Source organism: Rissa tridactyla, chromosome 3, assembly GCF_028500815.1.
Source record: "Rissa tridactyla isolate bRisTri1 chromosome 3, bRisTri1.patW.cur.20221130, whole genome shotgun sequence".
NCBI classification, from domain to species: Eukaryota; Metazoa; Chordata; class Aves; order Charadriiformes; family Laridae; genus Rissa; species Rissa tridactyla.
In genome coordinates, this window is record NC_071468.1 from 78,030,611 (window position 1) to 78,057,412 (window position 26,802).

Consider the following 26,802-nt stretch of genomic DNA (forward strand, 5'->3'; position numbering starts at 1 on the left):
CGCCGGGGCGAGGAGGAGGGTAGGGCAGGCCGAGCCGGGTCTCTGTGACTGAGGGCGGAGGGGAGCGGGAACTGCCGCGTCCCAGACCGATTCCGCGCGGGTGCCCGCTGCGTGGCTCGGACCGGCCCGGCCCGGCCCGGCTCGGCTCGGCTCCCCCAGCCATGCTGTCACGGGGGGCAGCGAGCGGGCGGGCGCTGCGCGGAGCGGCGCGGGCGGGCGTGCAGTCGCCGCCGATCCGCGGCCTCCGCGCCTCTCCGCGGGCGCGGTCGGCCATGCCCTCCTGGGTCATAGACCGGTACGGCCACAACGACGTGCTGCGCTTCACCCGGGACATGGTGTTCCCCACCATCCACTTCCCCAACGAGGTCATCATTAAGGTTCACGCCGCCAGCCTGAACCCCATCGACCTTAGCATGAGAAGTAAGTGCCGGGCCCGAGGGGCCGGGGCCTGGCTGGCGTGATGGCAGAGGGTGTGCTTAGGAGCACGGTTTCCACATGTCCCCCGGCGTCCAAAACTGTGGAGACATTGTCACCAGCCTGCCCCGGGAGGCACCTGTCGCGGCGGTGTCAAGAGGGACCCCCTTGAAGCACTTGTTGCCCCCTGTCCCTGTGGGAAACCCATCTCTTGGACACTTACTTTCCCAAGTTCTTAGGATAAAAACGGTACAAAAAGCCTTTCTGAAGAGGAGAGTGTGTGTATTGCCGGGGGAAGCTTTTAATCTGAGTGACTAATTGCTGTCCTCTGCAGGCTTGAAGTTCCCAAGTCAGCTTCCCTTTGACAGTAGCATAACCATGGCAGGGTTTGCCTCCTGGCCTTCTCCCCTGTCCCCACCATCTGGGTGGTGGCACTCTCTTGACCAAGAGACTCGCCCTTCCAAGGAGCAGCCATTTCCCCTGAGATGTCCTGGATTTTCCCATCTCTTTGAGGTGAATGGGACTGAAGGTCAAAGTTGGCTCAAAGATGGCACGTGTGACCTAGTCCAGACCATGCTGTTTGTCGTCATGTGTCTTCATCCTGAATTGTCATCTGAGTACCTCCTGTCCTCTACATCTTTGACTGACTCTTTGTATTTGACCCATTTAACCAGTTTTTTCCTCGATTTCAATGTCCAAAATAGAAGAAGGAAGTTGCAGTAGTAGACAACCTTATATTTCATGTTGAGAAGTAATCTTGCATATCAAATAAGATTCAGGAGCGCATGCAGAGATACCTGCAGGCAGCCTACCGACAGAGCTGTAATTTGTGTTTGGGGTCTCTACATTTTTAAAAATCTTTGTATATGGTTGTGGGTTTGATTATGGGACATTTGCTGTCTGAGGATTCCTGTTGAATGACTCACTTGAAGTGCAACTAGTATTTTGAATCTGTAAAAGTATTTGGAAGAAACTACACTTTGATCCTGCTTTCAAGGTGCCTGCTTTTGTGTCTCTCTCTTTTCTTTTCAGTATTAAAACTCTAGCGTAATAGGGCATCTAGGCAGACTTGTCCAAACACTTGAAAGGGCATACATGCCCGAATGCAGACTTTTTTTAGGCTGAGCAGAGTTTTAGATGGGTAATTCTGAGAGTTCACAGCATTTAGCTATTGCTTACTGGGCCCCAGCCAAAACTGTGCCACGCACCAGGCTAAAAACTGAGCACTGCAAATAGCTAAGTACCAGTGCTCAGCCTGTGCCCTGGACCTGTTTAGTTTACTTAATTCCCTTCAGTGGTGCCCAGTGACAGGACAAGAGGTAACGGGCACAAACTTGAAAATAGGAAGTTTCACCTAAACATGAGGAGGAACTTCCTTACTTCGAGGGTGGCAGAGCACTGGAACAGGCTGCCCAGAGAGGTGGTGGAGTCTCGTCTCTGGAGACATTCCAAACCCACCTGGACGCGTTCCTGTGCAACCTGCTCTGGGTGACCCTGCTCTGGCAGGGGGGTTGGACTAGATGATCTCCAGAGCTCCCTTCCAGCCCCTACCATTCTGTGAACAGAAGTTCAGGTTACTCATCTTAGGGGATGTGCCTTAATATTTTTTACAGTGTTGCTCATGTTGCTTTTTATAGTACTTTATTTGAAAAGACAAATGGAGTTCTTGGATTTGTTGCTTGGAGTTCTTTTGGATTTGTAGCTACATGATGCTGTTGGAAAATAGAGTATTTCCAGCAGATTTAGAATTTCTGACAGTGTTCACCATACTATATATTTTTATAATGGAGAGCCGTTTCATGAACAAATAAGCCAGAATGAGATTTGCTCTTTAGTTGTAAACTCTGTAAAAATATAAAGTATTGTGGATTTTTTGCATGCTTAATGTATAACAGAAATGAGGCACATTAGGTACAGACAATGCTTTCTAATTGCAATTGTCCAATTAACAAATGAAAACACAGTGTGGTGTGTCATGGTTAATTTCATGTTTTGCAGGTGGTTATGGTGCAACTGCACTAAATATGAAGCGAGATCCCCTGAAAATCAAAAGCATGGACACTGAATTTCCACTAACACTTGGTCGAGATGTCTCTGGTGTTATTATGGAATGTGGACTGAGTGTGTCTTATTTCAAACCTGGAGATGAGGTGGTACTTCCAATATCTCTTTTTCTAAAATGTATAGATAAAATATGCTATAAGATGTTCAGCTTTCATTTTCCTCTTAAGAAAATTCTTTTTCTTTAATGTTGTTACACTCTGAATGAGGACAATCTGGCAGTAAATTTCTAGAATGCTTTCTTCCCTACTGTTTTTTCTCTGAAAAATGTGGTCTTTCCCAAACTTGCTTCTGCAAGTTAATTTCCCTTCTGTTTTTTAATTTTTGGTCCATTTCAGTGGCAGCAAGAGAGGAATTTATTTATTTATTTATAAGTGCACACTCAAGATGCTCCTTCATTTTTGACTCAAGACAGAATTCTAACAGGAAGGGATTAGTTGTTATTTTTTTCTTGAGTAACTTAGGATAGGAACTCTGGCATAACCCAAGAACCACTTCATGAGTCCCCACATAAATACTGTTATTGTTTGCTTTCACCTTCACCAGTTTGCTTTCACATTTCACCAGTTTTAGTATAGAAGTTCTGATTCTGCTCCCGCTAGCCTCATCCCCTCCAATGTGGGCTTTCTTGGCATGGAAGTAGTTTGGGGTTTTTGAAAAATTATGTCTTGTACACAGTGTATAGTACAATTTATTTACACAGCTCTGCAGTCCTTCATTTAGTCAGTCTTGTGATGTCTTTTGTGTAAAGAGTAAGCTAAACTGGTTTCTGTTAAGCAATAGTAAAGACATTCTGCAAATTGGAAAAAAGATTATTTTAACGGAGAAGACTTTTCTGTGTAGGTATGATCATGCGCTACGTCACAAAAATTCATAGTTGTTTTCTGTTTGGTTTTAGGTGTGGGCAGCAATTCCTCCATGGAAACAGGGCACTCTCTCAGAGTTTGTGGTAGCTAGTGGAAACGAGGTAAACCTTCATAAATGTGGCTAACAGACAAAACCCCAAAATTTTAGACTGGCATTTTTTTTTCTTCATTGTCTAAGTAACTGTTTATTTCTTAGTGCTTGGATTGATTTAGACTCCAGGTAGTTATGAAGATAATTGAAAATGTGGAATACACAATCTGCAATACAGTAAAGCTTGGTTGAATATTTCAGTGTCACGTAAGATCTGCTGTGTGACTTGGATACGGTTGCTTTTATTTCAGGTGTCTTTCAAGCCAAAGTGTCTCAGTCACACAGAAGCTGCCTCCTTACCATACGTAGGTCTCACAGCCTGGTCTGCAGTTAACCAAGTTGGAGGACTGAACAAAAGTAATTGTGGTGGGAAAAGGTAAGGAAATAGTTCTGATGCTAAAACTTAGTGTTTCATTTTTACACTGATTAGCTGCTTCTAAAACATGTCCAACAGTGATGAAGACTGTTATACCATGATATTCACAAAGACCAGCTGGCCTGAAGATGCTAGGTTCAGTCTACACAACTGCTGAGGGAGGCTTCTTTCAAGGGAAGTTCAGACAAGGACCCTCACTGAAGTGTCTCTAGTCACTTGCTGCTCTCCTTCTCTATATAGTGACTACACAGAGGTAGTCCAATGTGTATCTAATGTATAGGACTATATAAAGAATTTCAGGATGGTATCTCTAGGAATTTATAGGGACTTTGCCTTTCTGCCTGCTATGACAGCTCTCTAAATGCAACATCCTCTCTTTGAGTTATTTTGGCAGCTCACAAAAAGTCCTCTCAGCCACAGAGGTGGGGTTCACTCAGTTCCTACATATGTGGGCCATTTGGAACAGAGTGGTTTTCCAGCTTTTTAGAAAAAAATGAGCAGGTGACTGTGTCTCATTTGACCTGTAGAAGTTCTCATCAGAACTTTGATGAGGTCAGGAATGCAGAAGAGAAGAGGAAAACGTGCAAGATGAGCAGCCAAATCAAATAGAAAAATTGGCTTTGTTTATCGGCCTGTTAATCTGACAATGGCAGATGGAGGACAGAAGAGAAAAAATGCATTGAAAAGATTGGAGCAGATACCATTTTTTTCCTGATAATTGAAATTTGCAGTTATTTTGGCCTATGGATGTTTGTATAAATAGATAGCAAAATGTTCAGAACGGAAAGAAGGGCAAAAGTAAAAATACTGGAATTGAAAAATAATCATGAAAATTACTATGCTGCACCAAAAATTTAGGTCAGAGAGTAATTACTGGTCAGCAGGACATATATGCCTGACCTCTTATCTTAGGTGTTACTGTTGTAGTGCAACACATTGCAAAGGACACTAGATCTATTTAAATTCTTCATCCGCATCTTCAGCAGATAATTGAGTGAGTGGTTGTTCATATGTCACGGTAAATTTCATCATGAAAATATCAAGTTATTGTTTGTTCTAAAGATAAACAATGCTTTGAGAAAATGAAATTGCAAAATTTAAAGCAATTTCAAAGAAGCGTTACTGAAATTACCTTCCAGCTAGTGACAAAATTCTAGATACGTTGCTGCCTTTTTTATTTTTCAGTATTTTGACTTTTTTATTACCTTAGGTTTCACATGTAAATAGAATTAACCTAAAGATATGTTGATAAGCTAGCCTTGTTTAAAGTATCTTTCCAATCTTCAGGTAAGTGGTTAGATTGTTAAAAGTGAAATTCAAACTGCATTTATATCGTGTCTTTACATTTAACATTTACTTTTATGTTCCAAATAAATATTTAGTTGCTCTGTCGGCAAAAAACAGTTTAATGTACTTACAAAATTATGATGTTTCCCATCTAGAAGTTTTGAATTGTAAAAACAGCAGAGCTGTATAGCAGAGCTATACATTACTCTCTCAAGGCAATAATTTTAAAATACAAGAATTTACATAATGTTTCTTAATTTCTTGAAATAATTTAATGTTTGGTAAGAAGTTACCTACATATGTGATTTTATGTTGGTCTTTTTGTCTCCTGTAGGTGTATGTAAATAGCTATGTAGAAGGGTGTGTATACACACAAGAGTGTGTCTTATTTTGAAAGAGCAGCTGTATTCCTTGATGAAAGCTACTTCACTGATACTTTATTGCAGTGTTAAGACATCTTAGAAACAGCGAGATTTTTCTATTGGTGTGTATTGTTTTCTTTGCCTCTTTAAGGTGGAAGGGTGGGCTAACCAGACATACTCGCTATCAGTCTGTATGTTGATCTGGCAGGAGTATCTGCTGCATCTGCGCACACTTTCACAAATTTTGTTTTCGCAAGTTACCTGAAGTGTGCTCACATTGTTCCTGTCTCCTACTTCACTGTAACTCCAGTCATTTCTCCATAACTTTTATGCTGTGCAACTGTAATTTATGTTGGTATTCTTGCACGAGCCGAAAGTGAATGTTCTTGTTATCCAAAATGTTCAGAATGACTCTGTTATTTTGGAGTTCTCTGTGGATAAGGAGAGCTTCTCATATGTGCCACTGTCCAGATTCAGTAGAAAAGAGATTGTTTGTCCAACAACAACTGTTAAATATCTTGCTTGCTCTATTCACAAAAGGCATGATAAAAAACCCCAAACCTGACAGTTTGAGAAGTTCTTGAAAACATTTATATTAATATTATGTAGAGGTCTTTTACATAAATACAGAGTCAGTATTTTATTTGTTTAAGTATGCTGGAGAGAGGTGCTGGATTTTGTTACTGTAAGCTATTAAATGTACTCCTGGTTTTTATTGTTGCAATGAAAATTTGAACGATATAATACCTCTAGAAAATATATTTTTTTAAAGTCTATGTGTCATTTCATCATTTTATCTGTTGAGAAGTACAAAGTGAGTGTAGATCGTAAAACTTCTTGATAGGATAAATGCTTCTTGATACAGGAATAAATCTCTTAGGGACATTTTGTTGGCATAATCAAATGCAATTTAATTTTATATTTATATATACAAATTTATATAATATATGTTATATATAAATTTATATACATACACAATTGATATATTTATTCAATAAATATTTTTATTTGGCATGTAGCTGAGTCACTGAAAATTGTTACTTGTTTATAATCTGGAGGAAATGTTAGTCCTTGATCTGTACACCCACTGCCCACCCCCTGTGTCTTTTGGTGGAGGGGAGACACCGGGAGCTGAAAGTGCTCCTGGCTCTCTGACGCTAGTTTCTGACCACACCATAGTTCCAAGCAGGGTCCAGGCAGAAGGGCTAAACTCTCAAATCCCATGGCATGCTCATCTGGAGAGATCTGCTGACTCTCTGATTATTTCAACCGCCAGAGCCTCATATGGGGCTTTTTGAATGCTGGCTTGAATTATGTGCCTCTGTCAAAAGGGAGCAAAGCCTAGGGTATGAATGTTTGTTTTGTTCTTTCGAGAGAATTGGTTCTGTTGGATCTCTCTTCAGATCAAATATTTCATTAGTTTGTTCCCTCGTGCACATGCTTATATATTAGTTTACTCCTGACCTCACCTTTGCAGTGAAACAAGTAGTTTATCTGATATGTTTTCTCCTGGCTGTGTTTTCCCCAGGCAATGCGAACAAAACTGTGCTTTGGCACTTTCCACCATCTGTGGTCCTTCAGTACCGTCCTAAGAGGTCCTGCACCTTCAAACCCTTCCCCACTTCCTTGTGTTGTGCCAAACAAAATGTCTTGCTGTCCTCAGTGCTGTAAAAATGCTGATCTGTTGAGCTGCAGCACATGGACCTCCTGTGCAGACGTAGTTTGTCTCTGAAGCAAAGAGCTTTCTTAAAGTCACAATATACGGAGAGGGTTTTAAAAATTAGAAGGTCTGGGAGAAAATAGCCCACATAACATAGGATCAAATCAGATCTGGAAAGTATTTCTACTGAAGAATCTCAAGGGCTTTTATTGAAGGAGAAAATAAAAAGAAGTCCTAGCCAAGCAGCCTCCCAAAACTGATATTGTTACCTAAATCCTTGAGCAAAGAGTACATTTTAAAATGACAGCTTTCTCCCAAATTTGTAGTGGAAGAAATGCCCTTTTAAGCATGGAGTAAAATTGGAAGGGCAGTTTGACAAGGTTTTTTTGAAAGGATTTAATTGTAGCTGTCCTTTGTAAGGATAAAGATGGGCTTAACCCAATATCTTGAGTGTAGCATCCCTGAGCCTTTTCAAGTATCACAAAATTTAAATATGAATGTTGCTTCAGGCATGTGTCCTTAGAAGCATGGTTCTGAGGATAAGTGCAGATTTAAAAGCTGCGGGCATTGTGGTTTCAGATTCTTAATCTGAATTTTGCAGCTTGGATCAGTGAAACAGGAGGGAACAGAATCTGATCAGTTACAAAAGAGGATGCATTTTTAAATGGATACTGTGACCAAAGCCAAGTCTCTTAGGTTACTTCAAAGAATTTTTGTAAACTGAGACTCCAGGTTGTATATTACAATTTTGCACTGTGAAAAGCAATTTCCTTCAACATCTAGCACAGTAAGATTTAAAACAGGAACACCAGCAGCTTCTGAAGATACTGAAATTTTTCTGGCAAACAGAAGTTCTGAGAAACATGATGTTCCCCAAGCCTATGCCAAGACTTCCTCTTGGATCTTCCTTTTGGCCTAGAATTAGCAAATGGGCCCAAAGTCCAAGTACTGTTAGTAACTTCGGCAGCAAGGCTTTCTTACTAATTCACTTTCTGAAGTTGAGTTATTTAATAAAATATCCAGATGAAATTTTAGAACAGTGATTAGGCTGCTAGCAGTAAGGTTCTCACACAACTAAACTTGCATTAATTTTTATGACATTTAGGGTAGTGCGTGCAGTTAAAATGAACTCTCACTTGCTAATAATTTGGTAATTTCCTCTTTCATTTTCTTCCTTGTCTGCCAGTTTCCACAACCTGGCATTTACAGGGTCTTGTAGAGATGTAGTGAACTAGAAAAATTCTACTGCCTTTTTTCTGAAGAAAAAGGCAGATATCTTCATTTAATAGAACTTAAACTTGATTATGGTGTTGCTACTTCGTTGCATTTTTGTCTTTCTGTTAGATAAATATTATGCAATATGGGAAAATTATGTTGTATGTATTCTGAAGTTCCCAGTCTCCCTAAATAATGTGATACTAAACTACTTTTAGCTAACAACAATTTGTATAAAATGTTGGTGAATCAGATTTTTTTTCTTTAGGAGATACAGCAGTGGAGTCTGGGAGACAGAAAGACTCGTAATTGATTTTGTCCCAAACTGAACAATTATGTTTGAGCAAGTGAGGGACAGGGGTTTTGGGTGATAAATGTTACTGCCTGACAGCTCCCCTGCCTGGATTTAGTGGAAAGCACATACAAGGAAGTCTCTTTGGCTGTGCTGAGGTAATGCTCTTGGCATAGGAAAGATGATCAACAATGTTAAGTCACATTATTGGTTATCTGAAGAGTTAACCACTAAGTAACATTGAATGACAAATACAATCTTTTGCTTAAAATAATTTGGTGTCAGCGATGTATAAGAAGCATTAGAATACATAGTTACTATCGTGTTTATTTAAAGAACTTTTTAATATATTTTAATTTTGTTTTACAGAGTATTAATATTAGGAGCTTCAGGAGGAGTTGGTACTTTTGCTGTACAGGTAATATAAACCAGCATGCCCAGGATCCACCTTCAAACTATTCAATATGAAAAAAAAATTTAACAGAAGGGAATTGTGAGAAGGAATAGTGAAATAGCAAGCTACTGATCGATCTGTCTGATACATCTGATCGATATTTCCAAAACTGAAATATTTTCAGGTTTATTGCTTTTGATTTGTTATGTTTTATTACTTTAAAGTAGGAAGCAGGGACTTTCAAAGAAAAGAGTGGTGAATGTAGGTAGTGAAAGATCACATTTCACAGTTTGCGTGCAGGAAGTCTGATTGGTCCAACTTGAAATATGTAGCCTGTTTCCATTATCTTTCAGTCCGCTCTGCTCCATAAATATGAAAAGAACTTGGTGTATGCGTAGATTGAGAATGTATCATCTACCATAACTGTTGTAGGTGGTCAAATGATATGAGAGGCACCAGGCTTTTATGTGCAGTATATGTAAAGAGCAGTGGTTTAAGATTAACTTTCCCTCACTGTCTTTGCCCTGCTGCCCTTTTGGCTGTCTTCATTCCAGTAGCTTTCAACTTTGGAGAGTAAACGTGCTCTTTTACTGATCCATTTGTTGTGGAACATCCTCTTTTCATGATGTCGTTTAATTTGGGGATTTTGATCCTAATTGCTGTCATCTTACGCTGAAACATCTTTCTCTTGAGAATAGGAAAAAAATGTAGAAGTTCGGCGATTGCATCACTGTGTTACATGTTACTAGACCGTAAACAGTTGTTTTAAAGAGGCTTACAGGAGAGTTTCCAGTGGTATGCTGTTTGCCTGATCCATGGTAAAGCACGTGGCTAAATTAGATCAGTACGAAAGGCTGACCAGCCACTGACTAGTTGTGATTTCTACCTGATTAATTGTGAGTAAGCTACATTAATCTTTTTTACATTTATTCTGGATTAATTAACGTGAATGAAAAATGAGATTACAAAAGAGATAAATAACTAGAAAAATCCTTCACTTTGCTATAGCTTTTGGAGTAGAAGATAATCTGACATCCTCCCTGTGGTAAATCACAGATGACTTCCTTCTTTTTCTCATTATTAACATTTAAGCTATTGAAAGTGAGATAGATATATGAAATACTTAATGAGCAGGTAGGAATATAAAATATTTTAATTTGAAATATTTAATAATATTTAATGGTTGATCTGGTGACAGTTTTGTGGATTGGTATCTTGGGCAATACCTCTTGGTATACATTTAGCTGTCAGATTCAGATGGTAAACTGAGTATTTTATTTAAAGTCTTATTTATCCAGAGACCTGATATCTGTAAGTGGCACTAAAAAACCACCCTCCTTCCACTACACCAACTCCCCCCTCCCCAAAACCTCCTTAAATATTGATAAATTCTAACCACTGTTTGTCTGTGGGATGTGTGACAAGTTACCCTGTGTTGGAGCCTAGTCTCCCCACTCCCTACTAAAGGTCCTCATTTATTATATAAATATAATGAGACTTTGGCTTTTTAAGTGGTTCTCAATGTTTCACTCAATTTTAAACTCTGGACTTTTGTTTTTTTTATACTTGTTTTTAGCTACTGAAGGCCTGGGGTGCTCATGTAACAGCAGTTTGTTCTCATGATGCCAGCACGCTGATGAAAAAGCTTGGAGCAGATGATGTGATTGATTACAAATCTGGAAATCTGGAAGAGCAACTTAAAACATTACCCTTGTACGTGTTTGTGTTGCTTATATTGAGATGAAGGAGTTGGTGGTCAGACCTTCTGCCTTTTGGTTACTTGACTCCAGTCTATCAGAACTCCCTTTTTTTTTTTTTGTTTCTTCCCCATTTCTGAAGTGTTACTTTGTAAAGCAAATTCATCCCATCCCTTTTTGAATGCAGTTTGCCAAGTGAATATCCCAAACACAGATTTCATTGTAAGACTAAGCGAGTTAATTGGGCTTGTGGAGGCAAGTTCACTTTCACATGGTTCTCTTCAATGACTGTGATTCGAACAGTTCTGTCACCTTCCCTCCAAGGTTCTTGGAACATTTACAAAGCATGAATAAATTAAAACAAGTCTCAGAAATCCTGTGTGAGGTTAGCAAATAGTAAAATTTATCTTCTAGAGGGAAGAACTGTGTCATGAAGCAGTTAAGTGACTTGCCTGAAGGTCTTTACTCCCAGTTGAGTTGCACAGTGGCTAAATTTCTCTTCTGTACCATTGTGTGTGGCTGTCTATGATAAACAATTACACCTAGCTTGTCATAGCTGTGTTTAAACTAGCTTGAGGGTTTTCTCTAAAACTGAAGTCTTTTTTTGTTTTGTAATCTTTCCATCTGTTTAAACTTAGTCTACTGTGATTTGTATTTGAATGTGTTATTTACACTGCTCCTTTTAGTTAGATCACATTAACTTTCTGGGAGAGGAAATAGAAGCTGTTCAATCTACGAAAGAATCTTACTGATAACTATGCTGAGAAGCCATGTGCCCTTTAACTATGGTGTGGTTGTCAGCAGGCCTGAAGTCAACTGTGAGGTTACTGTCACTGACCGTATGGGGAGGGTGTGCAGCAACTAACTTAGCAGTTTGCAAGCAGCGCTAAATTTGCCTTTGTGCAGTTCAACATCTTAAATGCTAAACACCCATTCTAGCAAGTGACCCTTTTTAGGAGCTGTCAACAGCACTGTCTTAGGGTACAGTTTTGTGATACGGGTAAGACCACTGGAGGAATGGTCTTCCTTCCCTCCCCTTTTCAGTTGTACTGACTCTTCAGACCCCAGAGTGGGCTAGTTTTTCCCGGAGCATTAGTTTTCATGATTTTAATTTCTCTTGTTGGCAGGTAACTGTTAGGTTGACTGAACTGTAACATGAAATCACATCCTTGGAAGACAGGCAGGAAAACTGTCTTTCCAGAGATAAGAACTTTTCTATTTAATTTGCTTATTTTCCCTCTTATTTGTAGGTTATTTAGGTTAGACGCATGTGTATATGCATTTCTGTTGCAATCTGGAGATTGCTGAAAATATACAGATGAAAAAACTCACGTGCTGGGATAATGAGAAGGAATGCTGAAACTGTGGCTTGTTGCCAGAGGCTGCATATACCCGTTCATGGAGGGAAGGAAGGTTTTAGACCCTTTGCATTGTTAGGTTCTATGTCGAATAGGTAGAAAAGAGCTGCCAGTAGAGGTAAAATGGCCCTCAAACAACTTTTAGAAGTGAAGCTGAGAATTGGGTCACAGGAAAGATGTGAGCAGATAAGATGGAGTAGAGTAGAGAATATTTTTTATGTAACTTTGGCCACTGAAACTGACTTTCACGTGAGTACAGCATGTACAGGAGATGTTCCTACTCAGGGCGTGAGTCCAGACTAGTTTTTACATGCACATACCATATTGTTCAATGCTAGGACTAGACCTCAAGACTGTACCAGTAGTCTTAGTGGGAGGGCTGAAGAGATAGAGTTCTAGAAGGCTTTAAGCAAGTACTGAATGTAGTTGTGCATCTAAGAGTCTACTTTTTGGAGTTTAAGTGCAGTTTAAGTTATCTAAATAGCCTGTGTCTGCTGTGCAGCAAATGTACTCCTGTTGAACAGTAAAACTGGGATTTAGCGGAAATCTTGGGACTTTCTTGCCGCTGTCTTGCAGGCAGATTATTTTATTGCATTGGAGTGACAGATAGAAATGTAAACTATAGCCAGTTTCTGATATGAATTAGCGTAATTATGATGAAATTGTTTTTCCCATATCATGATTTTAAACCTGTTGTTTACATGTCTGCAGATTTGATTTCATCCTAGATAATGTTGGTGGATCCACTGAGAAGTGGGCTCTAGATCTCCTGAAGAAATGGTCAGGAGCAACATATGTTACCTTGGTGACACCTTTCCTGATCAATATGGACAAACTTGGAGTGGCTGATGGAATGCTACAAACAGGAGTCACTGTTGGTTCCAAAACTGTAAAGGTATTTGACAAAATCCTATATATTTTAATATGATGTAGTAGCCTAGTGGCTTCCTTTGTGGCTTGGATGCTAGTCATGTGGCTCATCTAGAGGCATCTGGTTTATTTTCCTCATATATCATTAAGGATACTTCAGATGCATTTTTATTCTTTCCTTCTTTCTTGTACTGAAAAAAAAATGCATTGGGGTGGTGCTGATTGGTGTATGTGGTAGTCTGAGGTGCTTTGAAGTTTTGCGTCTTTATAGTGCTTTTCATTGTGGCCTTTTCCATATGGCTTCCCTAGTGAGTCCTGCTGACAGCTCGCGTTTCACAGTAAACAGAGCAAATCCCTGCCTCATTGAAGTCAGGGTAATTTTGCTGCTTGCTTTAGGCTGGTCAGGCTTTCTTTCTCTCAAAACATTGTTCCATGACTGATTCTCTTCATCCTATTCCAGCACCAGAGAGTAATAAAATTGGTTGAGGGTGGCTAGAAAGTCTTTTCATCTCTTTCATGTTCGTATGTCTGGATGGTGATACTGATTTTTCTAGTTTTCATAAGTGGATCTTAAAACGTTCTGCCAGTGGCCAGATCAGTGAGGCTTTTGAGAACTTTTCTCTTTCTTCTCTCAACGTGTGTACTTGCTCTCCAAATGAGTGCTTTTCAAGCAGTTGCTATGGTATTCCTGTAATGGCATGGTTGAATGAGATTCTAAGTCCTGCACCAATACTTTCAAAGGAAAGCTCAAAAACAAAATTAAAAGGCTGGGAAGAAATAATGTAATATTATTTCTCAGTGTGCATGTTTCCATGATGAGGAGCATCGTATGCCATGTATTAAAAATCATCTCTCTCTGGCAGATGATGGCTCTTTTTCCTGTAATGATCTACTCAGAGGAGGTGGTCTTGACTTGAGCTTGTGAGTTCTTCCCAAAATGCTTTTCATGGGAGCTGCCATCTGTCATTGGATGGTGGTACCTTTGGCAGATGGGATTGTGGAAAATTTAATCACTGACACTGAGGTGGAAGGTTCTAAATGTCACATCGGCTGGGTTTATTTCGCCCTCTTTGTGAATGTAATTATATAGCACCATTTCTCTCTTACGTAATAAATAATGCTGTTTCTAGCTGCAGAGTCAAGGTGGTTGTTTTTCTCAACTAGCTGACTTGTGCAATTGGACACAAAATTCACCCTGATCCTATTGCGGTAATACAACATCCCATCTGTACATTTAATCCACATGCTTAGTGACTTTTTTTTTTTTTCAGAAACTAGCGTATAATTTCCATGTCTTTTCCTTCAGTTACTTCTCTAGCGCTTCTGTCATTAATTTCAGTTCCAGTTTCAGTTTCCTCTCATGATTTTCTAATATATTTGTGATCTTTCTTGCAGCATCTCTTTAAAGGAGTCCATTATCGGTGGGCATTTTTTATGCCAAGTGGCCCAAGTTTGGATGAAATAGCAGAACTAGTTGATTCTGGAAAGGTATGTCAGTAATGGTTATTTGGGTATTTGTGCTGAAAGAGGTGCTGCTTTGACTCAAAATGGTTGTCGTTCACAGTTAGGGAATAAAACTGTTATAAGAGTCACAGTGAGGAAAACTAGTTAAGAATTTACTTGCTCCAGTTTCTAATTTCTACCTTTGGCATGGAATTTAGGAGTTCATAATCGTTAAGACTGTTCTGCCTTCTCCCTCTCCACCCTACCTGTTTTTAAAAACACAAAGCTTACCGAGTTATGAGGAAAGAATGTCCACTGATTGTTTATTTTTGCCGGTGGGAATCATTTAGCACGAACTTAGTGTTGAAAATGATATGTTTTAAGAGGCCTCATTTGGTTCATTTGGTCAGGATAAACATGACTGCGTGTATCTGCATATGCAAAGTTGCCTAGCCTGGATGATCAGGAGTCCTGCCCCTAATGTGCGCAGAACTAGAATATTCAGGTTATTGCAGGTCATAGACGATCTGCATTGGCAGAGTGGTGACAAGAATCTTGTGTTTCATTATTTCAGTGCTTCAGAGTATAACGCTTGCGCTAATTCAGCACAGTGACGTGGAATATTGTGAGCGTTCATAAGCTTTCGGGGAATCTCTTAGTGGCCTTGGGGGAAAGGCATGAAGTGGCAGATAGCTTATTGCTTTTTGGATCTGAATTCAGCTTTATGAGCTTGTTACAAAATGTGTATGAGAGTGAGCAGTTGATTGCCAGTTTATTGGACTGTGTGGTGCAGTGTCCTCTCTTGGATAATTTCACGTTGCCAAAATTCCCAGAGTTGGGAATATGGACAACTGCTGTTAATCTTTCTGTGTGGTACCTAAGCAGAAGAGGAAGCAGAGTCTGTCACGACCGCTGGTAAATCCCAGCATGTGAACTGTCAGGCCATCTTGTGCTCAAAATTTGTGCATATTAATAAATTTAGATCTCTCAGAGTTTGAGCATTGATCTCCTTTTTCCCTATGCATTGTGCTCCAGAGTTTGGAGAAGAGTCAATAAATTGCTGTCGTACTTAAGGCCTGATTGCTTCCATTTGCCACCTCAGTGCTGCTGATAGGAATAAAAATTTTCCTGGATTCAGCCGCTCCTTTTCCTCTGTTGTGTCCAGTGTGCTGCTGACACAGCTAGTAGAAAGTCTGTTGCCTAAAAAGTTACCTACTCATAAATAGAGGCTGCATCAGCAAATAAGCTGTGAGGAAGTGTGTTCCTGGCTACAGCTTTGCACCACTCTGCTTTGCATTATGTCCAGCACTGTAGGCATTATCCCATGGTCTAGAAAGAAACCCTAGGAGATGCTCCTCATCCTGTGATTGCATCCAGTCACACTACTAAATTATAATTGACTAAGAAACAGAAACGCCCTTGTCTTCGTTCTTACCGTTTGTCCTGATTCTTAGCCACTCGCAATTTGTTTTGTGTTCCGCTCCCACCTTGTGTGCAAAACAAATGCAGAATATGCCCATGAAAGCCTCTTGAGAAACACCTGTTTATGCAATAGAGATAGGGCTTAATTAGTGTTCTCTGCCTAATAATCTGGACAGGTGAATGGTAATGCCATTTAAAATGTACGTCATACATATATAAATGTCCCGATGTACTTTTTGTTGTAAGATGATCGCGAGGACAAAGATGTTTGCTTGGTCTTTTATTCTCTGTGCAAAAACAGGTCATAATGTCAGACTGTTTATCTGCATAGTCATTATTCTAGCAGCATTTTACTCTATTTTGTAAAATGTTGTAAACACCCGTGCTATCATCAGTATTTTATAAGACACAGATGTGTTGTATTTAGACAGATGTTAAAAAGACTATGACCTTTATTGTCTAGGCACTAGAGTTCTCTTAAATGGACAAATCATCCATTCAGAAGAGCAGGTGTTTGGAAAAAAGGCAGGAGAGAATTACTGGAGGAAGTGTACCATAATTTCCTAACTAAGTGAAAAGAAATATTTATGTTTGACTAGGAAGGAATAAATGAGAATTGGAAAAAAACAAAACACAAAGAATAACCGTGTAGCAAGAAGACTTCGGGAAACCAGGAAAATGAGGTCATGTAGTTGAACTTCTTAGTTTTGAGTGAATACAGTTTTGAGTAAGGAAGATTTAGTTATTTTGAAATTTCAGTGAATCGCCTTTTCTGTTACAGACGTGAGATTGTATTAAGTGTGAATAGGAGAGCAATTGGAGAGCTTCTGAAAATGAGAGGCTTTTTTCAGGAAAGTGTAATCATGAGGGGCGATTTAAATGAAGGAAATTAAAAAGAGCTGATGATTTAAAGAGATGATGTTACAGTGAGTGAAGCTTTGAAGAGTATATACCCCTGAAGCAGTTACAGAACATACTGATTTATCAGGGTTTTTTCTTTTATTTCTTTTGCAGCAACACAGGTTTTTAGTTCTGATGAGTGAATCTTTTGCGAAAGCAAAAGTATTCTCAATCCTTCCGTGGATGAAGAATGAGAAAAAAGGGCATTTTGTTTAAAGATGCCCGGTTTTCACATGGGTGATCTTTGCAGCAAGGAATAAAGATTTGCAAAATGTCAGCTATGAGGAGTTCTTTCAACAGCCTTTTTTAATGGGGAGGAGGAGAGGATTTGATGAGCTGGTAGTGCAAGGAAGGAGAGTAATTTTCCTTTTGTAATTTACCTGCACATCAGCTCAGTTCTGAGGGTTGTAAAACCATTTTCAGTTTATGAGCTGTTTTCTCTGCCTTGCAGCTGGACATCTTGCAAAGAGGCTGTTGTAGGACGGAGCGGGTGGGAGGCTGATGCCTCAGAAGTGGGCACAGAGGAAATCAAGTATTTCCTCATGAAATTTTAGAGATACTGGCTACTTTCTGAACTGCTGGGAAGTCCCTGTTGTGAGTTGAACTCCGCCAGTTAATTACGAGCCAGTAAAGACTGGCTTAATATGAGTTGATGAAGTTGGGGATCTCTTTCCATGGCAGAACGTTCCTGGTGAATTACAAGGTTCTCATCTAAAGACAACTGAAATCAGCAGGGCCTTGAGTTCAGGACACAGATCTGCTGGCACCCGGTTTGCTGAAGCATTGTCACTGGTCTCTGCTGCCAGCATCATCACTGAAAGGCTTCTTAGGAATCAGTTTGATGTATTTGTGGTCAACATTGTGGATTTAACGTTGACAGTCTTGGTTTTTGCTACTTTTTAAACTTTTTCCTCCTTTCTAAGCATGTGCCATTTAGTCCTTGTGAAAATACACCAAGCTCTCATAACTTACGTTGCCTGATGGAGGCTGAAAAGACTCCTTAGTGTCGTAAGGGGGAGCACTAAGTATGTTGTATGGACCATGATAGGACGTGGGTTAACATGCAGCTCTACAGAAATGTGAAATTCAGTGCCATTTAAATGCAGTGCGTGTGTGTGTGTGTGCAGTATTTCGGGTGGCTTAATGCTCTTTTCTTCCGATGGGCTGATGGGTAAAAGTTGATTTTGCAGAAGGAAGGCTAAAGGACAAGTAGAGTCTCCGATCATGAAATGATCATTCTCTGTGTTGTTTGCTTTCTAGATAAATGTTACAGCGCAGGCACAAATAAGAAAAACAATTGCATGCCTATATTAATGTAATTTGTGCCTAGTGTTGATGATACATTTTGCTGAAGACACCAGATGCTTCGGACTTAGCACCTGCTGCTGTGGTTTGGAGGACAGGACGTTGACTGTTCTTTGGCTCTGCTGCTGTCTTCCTGTGCGACGCTGGGCAAATCACAAAACCTTTTGCTAGCGTAATTTCTCTATCTACTAATGAGGACTTTATCTACCTTTGGTGATTTGCTCTGAGATGCCCTGTTAAAATGTGGAATTCAATTGTTTTCTATTGCTAGTCTTTACTATTCAGGAAGTAAATAACATAAATGGATATGGTCATCCACTTTGATATTACTTGGGTTTTGAGTTGTTTGGATGGCGATGATTTGAGATGGCTTACATTCCTCCTACTAGCATAGGTTATCACGAATTCTTGATTCTATCTTAACCCATGTGTATTGATTTGTTTCCAATTCATCTTGTTACAGTTCTGCAAATAACTTTTTCCCTGGCCTTTGTTGCACAATTGTTGCAGATTTCTCTCATCTGTATGAGTATCAAACAGCTAATGTAACATAGTGAGTCCTTGAACGTTTTCCAAATCTGGCATCTCTGGATGTGGCCTTCTCTGCAGTAATCCTAGTCTTTGTCTTTATGGCTGCGCTGAGGTATCTTAAGGTAGCCAAGGTGACTCGTCCTTGGGTGGTGCCTGCTTCACTGTCCCTCTCTGAAAAAGGACACTAGGGTAGCAATTCTGTACTTAAATGTCTAAATTGACTACAGATCAGTCCTTCTCCCCGCTCTCTTTAGTCACTCACACTCGTTCCGACGGCCATCTTTCTCCATGCTAAATTGCAAAGCTTGCACTTTTTTTTCTTCTTTTTTTAAAAAACTTTATGTTTTCTTGTTGCAGTGCTTTTGCTTGCCAGGTTGGTTGGCTAGAGCCCAGAGATGTTGATCAAGGAGAGGTTGCCAAAAGCTCTGTTCAGTCCGTTCTCTTCCAAAGGGAACTTCTATCTGCATTTTGTCACGGCCACCAAAAAAAACCACTGTGATTTTTATTAAAACACATCTGCTCCTCTTCCTCCAGGACATGGTAGCTTGCTTATGCTCTTTATGAAAGTGCTGTGTGATTACATCAGAAAATGTCTGTGAAGAAGACTTAATGGAAATTTTGCATACTGTGGAGAGATAGGGTCTTGAATATGTAAGCTCACATAAACCATGATGAGGTCTGGAAAAAATTTGTCATATACCAGGGATTTAATCAAATGTTTTGCCTCAGCCTGATGTAATTGCATATTCTGTCAAAAGTCAGTCCTAGTGTTCTGAGCTCTAGTCTCCTAGTGTAGGAGGGAATTATGTCTAGCGCAGTGGTGAAATGTGGCGTCAACAGGACAGCTCTTGTCTGTCGTGAGTTTAATTTGCTGAGAGCTGGGGAGATGCAGGTCATGTAGGACTGTTCTTCTAATATATATATAAAATACATAATATGCTTTCATCTATAAGTATATATATACTCACATATATATATATATATATATATATAAAAAACTGTACATAAGTTTGTTCTGTCTCAATTATATGGTAGCAGTAATTACCAGCCTACATATGAGGACAACTACCATGAACATGACTGCTAGGGGATTCCAGAAGAGAGAGTTGCTCTTTCCTTTAGTTAGTAAGTTTTTTGGCGTGGTTCAGTGGGTAACTAAACCCAGGATCTTCCTCACTTCTACTAATTTAAGCTTGGGCTAGGCTGGCACACACTACAGTTCTGGGCTTGTTCCAGTTTCTTACTGCTCTTCATTGTGTTCTATAGAAGCTGTTCCGCCAGGGCCAATTAATGAACTAGAGATTTTTTTTTTAAGCCTCTTCTACACTCCAGACCATACCCTGATAGCCTGCTTAACTGGGATTTGTCTTCTGGTATTTTAATAATTGTAAATGATACTCATGAGTTATTGTGGGGTACTGTCAGAGGCTTGATGTGAAAGAACGTACCTTGCCTTGAAAAACGTGCAAAACCTGGTAATAACACTTGTTTGTAAGATGCCTGTGGGAGTAGACCCCAGGACACATGCTTTCCATTCCCACGTCTTAACCACTGCACCACCATTGTTCTTATGAGCATATGAGACTGGATCGGGGGATCATTTTTACTTCTGTTAGGTATTTGGGATAGAAGTTATCACGTATCCTTTAATGTGCTGTTGGATGAAAGTACGTATTCTCCAAAATATAAGTTAATCAAAAATATAGTACTGTATAGTTGCAAAGCTACCCATACAACACATGACCAGAGCCAGATGTTCCAGAAGATAAGAACTTTAATCTTTGTCTTCAGTGAGGGTTGACCCCAGAACATAATGATGGAAAGCAATATGAAGCTGAGCATACATTGTTGCACACCACTTTAAGAGGAAGGAAGGCTGAAGAAAGGGGTGGGATTAAGACCCAAAGAACATGGAACTGGAGTACAGCAGAGAAGGAGATGCTCAGCTAAAGGGAAGAAATGACGGGAACAGCAGTGTCCCAATACAGTATGTTTTCCATGAGATGACAATAAAGTGCTGAACAGATAACTAAATGTTTAATTACAGGACAGGGACTGTTCTTCATAATGATTTATGTTCAAACCTCTTCTTGTCATTGAAGGGAGACTTACTGAAAGCCAAAGGAGAGTATCAAGCTCTGCATTTGTGCTCATATATACTGCATTTGGGCATGGTAGTAACTTCTGAAGGAAGACAGCCTTTATCTTCTAACTCAGCTAGTCAAAATGGCAAGCCCTCAAGAGGATTTTGAGGTCTGGTGGAGCACATCACAGCTCTTGTTCTGTGCACAAGCAAGTCTTTTCCAAAGCATGTACACATGAGTGTGCTCATGGCTGCTTACCAAGGCGTAAGTAGGGTGCGTGCACTGGGAGGCAGCAGCCGGGAGGGAGGCACTCTGCAAAGCAGGACTGCCCTGCGGCTTTGACATGGCCATCCTTTACAAACCTGGGGGAGAGCCAATGCACTGTCATTGCCCTTGGAGGGGGGACTTAATTTTCTTTTCTGCTTTGAGCTAGGCTTGCTCTGAGGGCCTCTGAGGTCCGGTTGTCTCTCTCCTGAGGATTTCAAGGCTCTAGCTCTCCCTCCAGTGGCAGGAAGCAGCTCCACACTGAGTGGAGCGACTTGTTGCTAATGCGAGGGTCAAAGCTGTCTTCCTTCCCTTCATGTTTTCTCGCTTGTCCCCTCCTGATAAATTCAGACTGTCCTTGCTAACGCAGAGATAGGGCCCTGCATGGGTGGGCTTTGCCATTAGCAGGAGCGTGTTCCTGCTGACCAGTCAGCTCCTGCCAGTGCCTGTTCGCTGCCTGCTGCGTTCAGAGCTGGATTGGCTGTGGTGCCGCTTCTGTGCTCTATGTCGGATAGCCTTAATCAGCGTCAGCAATTACTCTCTCTATTTTTCCAAACACATGAGTTCATTTCAAGAGACCTGAGATTCATTTCTATAGTATGTCCTGCTTCGGAGAGAATGAAGAGGAGGAAAATACCTTTCAGGCCCAGTCTGTTTTCAGATAAACATTTCAATGCGGGTGTGTGTAATCCTTTCTCTCTCAGACTTTAGTTTAATCCCTTTTCCCTGAACAAATAGGTGTCCTCTGGCAAGGAACTGATGTGTGGCTGTAAATAGGCAGTGTTTTTATTATCCAGTTAATCTCCATTTATTATCACACATTCAACAAACAGCAGACGCTCCCCTACTTGTTTGTCTGTTCACAGGAAGAAATTTTATCTTAGTCAGTGGATTATGGTAAAGGCTGAGTGAATCACTGTGCTGCAACACGGTCAGCCCTTTCAGGGTTATTCAAACAATGGGACTGACCAGCCAGCCAGATAAAATGTTTAATGCTCTAGATTGTCAGGATCATCAATTTAGTATTCATGTCTCTCTATAGCACTGCCTAAAGCCAGCGTTTAAATGGAGCTGGAGGTTACATCAATGTAGCAGATGGGCTTTGAGCGTGTGGTGGCTGCAATACACACGGTGTTTTGAACTGTGAGGCTGAATTCGGGGTTCCTCTGAATCCCTGTGTCACCACTTTTCAAATGCGGTCCTTTGAACTTTACCTAACAGGCTGAGGACATAACATACCTCGCTCTGTCAGGGTTATAAGCTGCAACCTACGATAAATGACTGTGGGTAGCAGAACATTAAAGGGCCTTGTTCATTTTTTTCTCAGTTGCTGCACGTGTCTGAAATTAACTTCTGCCTTTCCCTGGAATCCCTCGTGCAGCTGCACTGCTTGCTTCCCTGAATATCTTTCCCTTCCTCCCAGCCTCTTGCCCTGCTCGGGTCATCCGTGTCCATGCTCCAGCAGCCTGAGTTTCTGTATTCTCTCTTTTTTTTTCTTAACAGAAGCACAGCTTTGTATGTAACTGCCATTAACAATAAGTACTTGTACAAGTGCCGCGCTTGTGTTTAGCTCACCAAGGTTGCTGCATTGTTTTGTTCCCAGGCTTCTGCTACGAAAGCAAGGGTTGGTCTTCATCAAAACAGTCACTGCTGATCAGCAGCACGTTCCTCCTGCTGATAGTCACGGCAGCTGCAGTTTACTCGGGTGCTCAGTTTACCCAAAGCCATGATCTCATTCAGTGTTTTTGCTGCTTTGCTGATGCCCGAGATGACATCTCCATTCTGTGCTGCATGCTGACCAAACGTGACTTTGTCTTGATCATTTGTGCCCCCTATTTGTCCCCCAGGTGAGGAGCAGCAGGTGTTGCGCAGTATCTTTCTGGGCTCCTGTGCCGTGTGTTACTATTCCTTTTGCTAGAGGTTTGTTTACAGGGATTGTCCTGGCAGAACAAGGGGAAGAAATTACCCAGCCTTGCACCCTGCAGCAGGGCAAGTTTGAGGCAAGGTTGAATGTATTTATTTGCACAGTTGCTCTCCTAGTGATTTGGCCGCTAATTCTCACTTTTTCTTTGGAGGGGGTTCACTCATTCCTACTTTTCTGCCATGTAAAGTTTCACACTACTGCCAAGCTTGCTTTGACAAAATAAAATGGAAAATTTAGTGACAAGAATGGGCGATACTGCAGTGTAATAGTTAGATTACTGATGATTTGGATTACTGTTACTATATAAGCAAAACCAGTAGTTATTTTAGTGCAAAGAATGGGCTTCAAGGTAAGGCACTGCGCATGAATAGAAATAAAACTGAGTTGAGAAAAGGACCTACGTGAGCACAGATGACGACAAGAAGACTGCATTTGTTGTGCTGTTGGGGAGGGTGCTGGGTGGTCAGTGCTGCTGCTGGGAAAACGGGTGCGTATGAAAACCTTTTCTTGGTAGTGCTGCACTTCCACCTTCTAAGCAGCATGTCCGAGTGTGTACCCCTTGCCTTCTGGGAAAAGCAAGCAAGCCCTCTGAAAGATGGCACTGTTCTGATGCTGGCAAATTGTGCGTCTCCTTATTGCTGTTGTATTCCTTTTCTGTTTAGCAAGATGCATGTCCTACCAGGAGAGGGCAGTTGCCACCTCTGGAGTATTCATCAAGACAGAGTGCATGGTAGTAGCTGCGAGGAAAAAGCCTGAAGGTGTTTTTTCACTGACACAAGTAACAAGGATCTTTTTCCAGCGCAGTAAATAGGGTGTTTGGTTCTTTGTTACTTCAGATCTTCATCACTGTGCGAGCTAGCTGCAGACTCATCTACTGTTAATGTTTTCCTCCGATAGGAGGATTAGCATCAGCTCGTCAGTGTGAGAACATGCACTGGGCTGGTGGTAAGGCATCCACGGCAAGAGACCAACCCGAGGGGGTAGGCAGGATCTTTGGGAGGGGGTGTGGGAGGTACTTTTGTACACAGAGCTTATTTTAGCCTTTGGAAGGCTGATGCAGAACTTGACAGTAGAAAAAGTCTCCTCCCTTAGACTGTCAGCAACAAGTCTTTTTCAGAAGCAGCTGGGATTTCTTACGCCTCTGTCGGTACACGATGATGTCTAAAGAAAATGCTCATAGGGTTTTTGGACTCCTTAGTTAATGGGGACAGTGAATAGGGTTGTTTCGCCTTCAGTATTAGAAATGAGTCTAAAACAATCCAGAAGGCTACTCTACAAAATTAATGCCAAAATAGCAGTTGATGCAAGCTGGGCTTAATGAGGTATGCCTATTGGAATACACAGTGGCTGAATTTTCAAGTGTATCTAAATGATTCAGCAACAAATGTTTGTGGACTCGTTTTTTTTGTACTTCACTTGTGGCCAAGTCTTGTAAGGGTACTGAGGCACGTACTGATGCAAACAGGCACTAGTTTCATAAGTATCTTTAAACACCTGACCTCTTGAAAATCTTGGGTTTAACAAGAAAAATAGTAGACAAATATGAGAAACAAAAAAAAAAGTTTCTTCCTTTTCCTCAGTGTATCATTATGGACAACAAAAAGCTGAATCACAATGTCATCTTTTAAAGGGACTTAAAAGTTAGAGCCTGGCATGATGACTTTATTGTTAAGAGTCTCCAGTGAGAGCTCCAAACTGGGCTAATAGAGATGTTTCAAAACTTGGGGAAAGAGCAGCAAAAAGCCTTGTCCTGCATGCAGAGGGGTCCCTGAAAAAAGTTAAAAGCTAGTGACTACATCATTTGGCAACTTCTGCCCTAAATACTATAAACTTCCCCTCTTTCTCCATACAGTTTTGAAATGTGAAGGTGAGATGTTATTTTATTCCTAATGTAATGACACTTTTTTCTTTATTCTCTAGATTCAACCAGTTATTGATCAAGTCTTCTCTTTTTCTGAAGTTCCAAAGGCCTTTCTGAAATTGGAAGGAGGACATGCACGTGGAAAAACAGTGATTGATGTAATTAGTAAAAAATAAAGTATCTGTAATCATTATTCTGCCCTCAGTCAGTCCTTTACTGGTAAATTACGCTTGAACATGAATTGGTACATAGCATTTGGTTTCCTTAAAAGCTCACAAAGGGTGCATAACTAAAAAAAAAAAAGTGTTGTTTTAGCAAAGCCTCTTTTATTCCTTCATACTCTGCCTGTTAATATGCAGTCAAGAAATGTCCTAATGTCCCTTAGGTATTTCAACGTGATAACCATGTTAAGAATGTAGTTGTGACTTTTGCGGAACACCCCTCACTCTTGGGATAAGAGGAACAGCCAGCAGCGTTTTTGGTTTGGAGATCTTGGAGCTTTTATTTTCCAGATATTTTAACTAAGTCTTGAAGTGCTGAGGCACACCCTTTATCTAATTGTCCATATAAAGCTTGTGCTGTCCTTTTTTCTGTGGCCTTTCCTAGTTCTGAGTAATAATATATATTAATAAGGTGAACAATCTAGTTCATTCTCAGAACCTGTACGCTTTTCCTGAATTAAGTAGTCACGTTGCTGTCTCAAGACCAGTACCTTAATCTTAATAGGGCAAATCTCTCATGGCATAACTAATCTGAGCAGAAGCACAGAACAAAATCAATCTGTAACTGATAATTATTCTAATTATGTAATTCCCAGCACAGCATTTAGGCAGGTAGGCTAGTCGTGGTTTTGGCAGTAATCGGGAGACCCTGTTCCTTCCACGCCCCCTATCGCTGCTGGTGGTGGTGAAGTGCTTTGAGGGGTCTATGGCTGTTGGTCTGTTTTTAAACTTACCATTTAGCCAGAGATGGGCTACAGACTTCCCCTGCAATTATGCAGGTACGTTGAAGGAAAGTGGTAGCCTCTTAATGGAGAGCTGCACGTTTACTGTGGTGCAGCTACGGTGATGGAAAAACCACGTCATGCTGCGCTTCCACCAGGGGACAGAAGCAGCAGCCATGTGAACTGTGGCCCCACGTACAAAGGCGCTGAACACGCGCTTGTACAGGAGAAGCATCCATTCCTCAGAGCCTGCAGCTATTCCACACCGCGTATTCACTCCTCATTAGCCAGCTGCTGCAGAGGGATTACAGACAGAGAAAGGCACAAGACAGGAGCAAAACTAACTGTAAAAAGTCAGCTTTCTCCCTTTAAAAATAATTCCAATAAAAAGTTACCTACCTTAAATTTATTTGTAAAATGCTATATTATATATATAGCAAGAGCACATCAATATGACAAAGTACCACTTTGGAACTAATAACAACACATTTTCTATGAAGAACTAAAAGCAGCACATTTCAGAGCAACAAAACTTCAGTACGTCTGTACAAAAGGAAGAAAATTAGTAAGGCACTTCCTTTAGGGTGGTAACAATAAAAGCACCAGTATCCTTTGAGGCAATACAATAGTAATGAAAATGTTAATTTTAAACAGACTTACTATGCAAGACAAAGGCCTGGATGCTCCTAGGAGCAGCTTGTAATAACACTGGTCTAAACCAGAACAAAACACAGCAGCATAGTACAAGACTGGGTTTGTATTTTACCTTTTTGCCAACATTATTATGGAAAACCAGCAAGACCAGATTAAGAGCAGGGCAACAGAAGTATTTCTGCAATCATTAGTGTATCTTACTTGTCACAAGCTCTTTACTAAACCAGTAACGCTTACTTCGAACGGGCCTAGCCCTTGTGACGGGGCACGTACCCAGGTTTGGCTATGCCCCCTACTAGAGCAGTCTGACATTTCTGCTCAGCAGCAAACCAGGAGCCAGCAGCCCACCAGACACTGCTCTCCGACATCGCCAGAAATACCTGGGAGTCCCACATTCTCCATGGTAAGCCCAACCGTCAGCGGCTGAAAAACTTAGTAACCATGGTGCTTAGGTGCTTTTGCAGTCATGTAGAGTGATACTTTCCCTAAGAATTCTTGTTTTCTACCTGATTTTGGAGTTCGGGAAGA

At 40.7% G+C, this 26,802-nt stretch overlaps 1 protein-coding gene across 5 annotated transcripts; it reads left to right on the forward strand.

Moving 5' to 3' along the window:
• Positions 1-17: 17 nt before the first annotated feature.
• On the forward strand, positions 18-24,870 carry RTN4IP1 (reticulon 4 interacting protein 1). 5 transcript variants are annotated; one of them, XM_054194815.1, is made up of 9 exons: positions 21-420; positions 2,413-2,564; positions 3,374-3,442; positions 3,684-3,808; positions 8,994-9,042; positions 10,595-10,731; positions 12,785-12,968; positions 14,339-14,431; positions 20,647-23,466. In XM_054194815.1, the coding sequence occupies exons 1-9, from the start codon at positions 162-164 to the stop codon at positions 20,794-20,796; spliced, it is 1,218 nt and encodes a 405-aa protein (XP_054050790.1). In that variant the 5' UTR covers positions 21-161; the 3' UTR covers positions 20,797-23,466. The 5 variants fall into 5 exon arrangements, with proteins under 5 accessions (XP_054050794.1, XP_054050790.1, XP_054050792.1 ...); XM_054194817.1 differs by lacking the exon at positions 20,647-23,466 and adding an exon at positions 23,479-24,725 and having other exon boundaries at positions 22-420; XM_054194816.1 differs by lacking the exon at positions 20,647-23,466 and adding an exon at positions 24,737-24,870 and having other exon boundaries at positions 23-420.
• Positions 24,871-26,802: the final 1,932 nt, after the last annotated feature.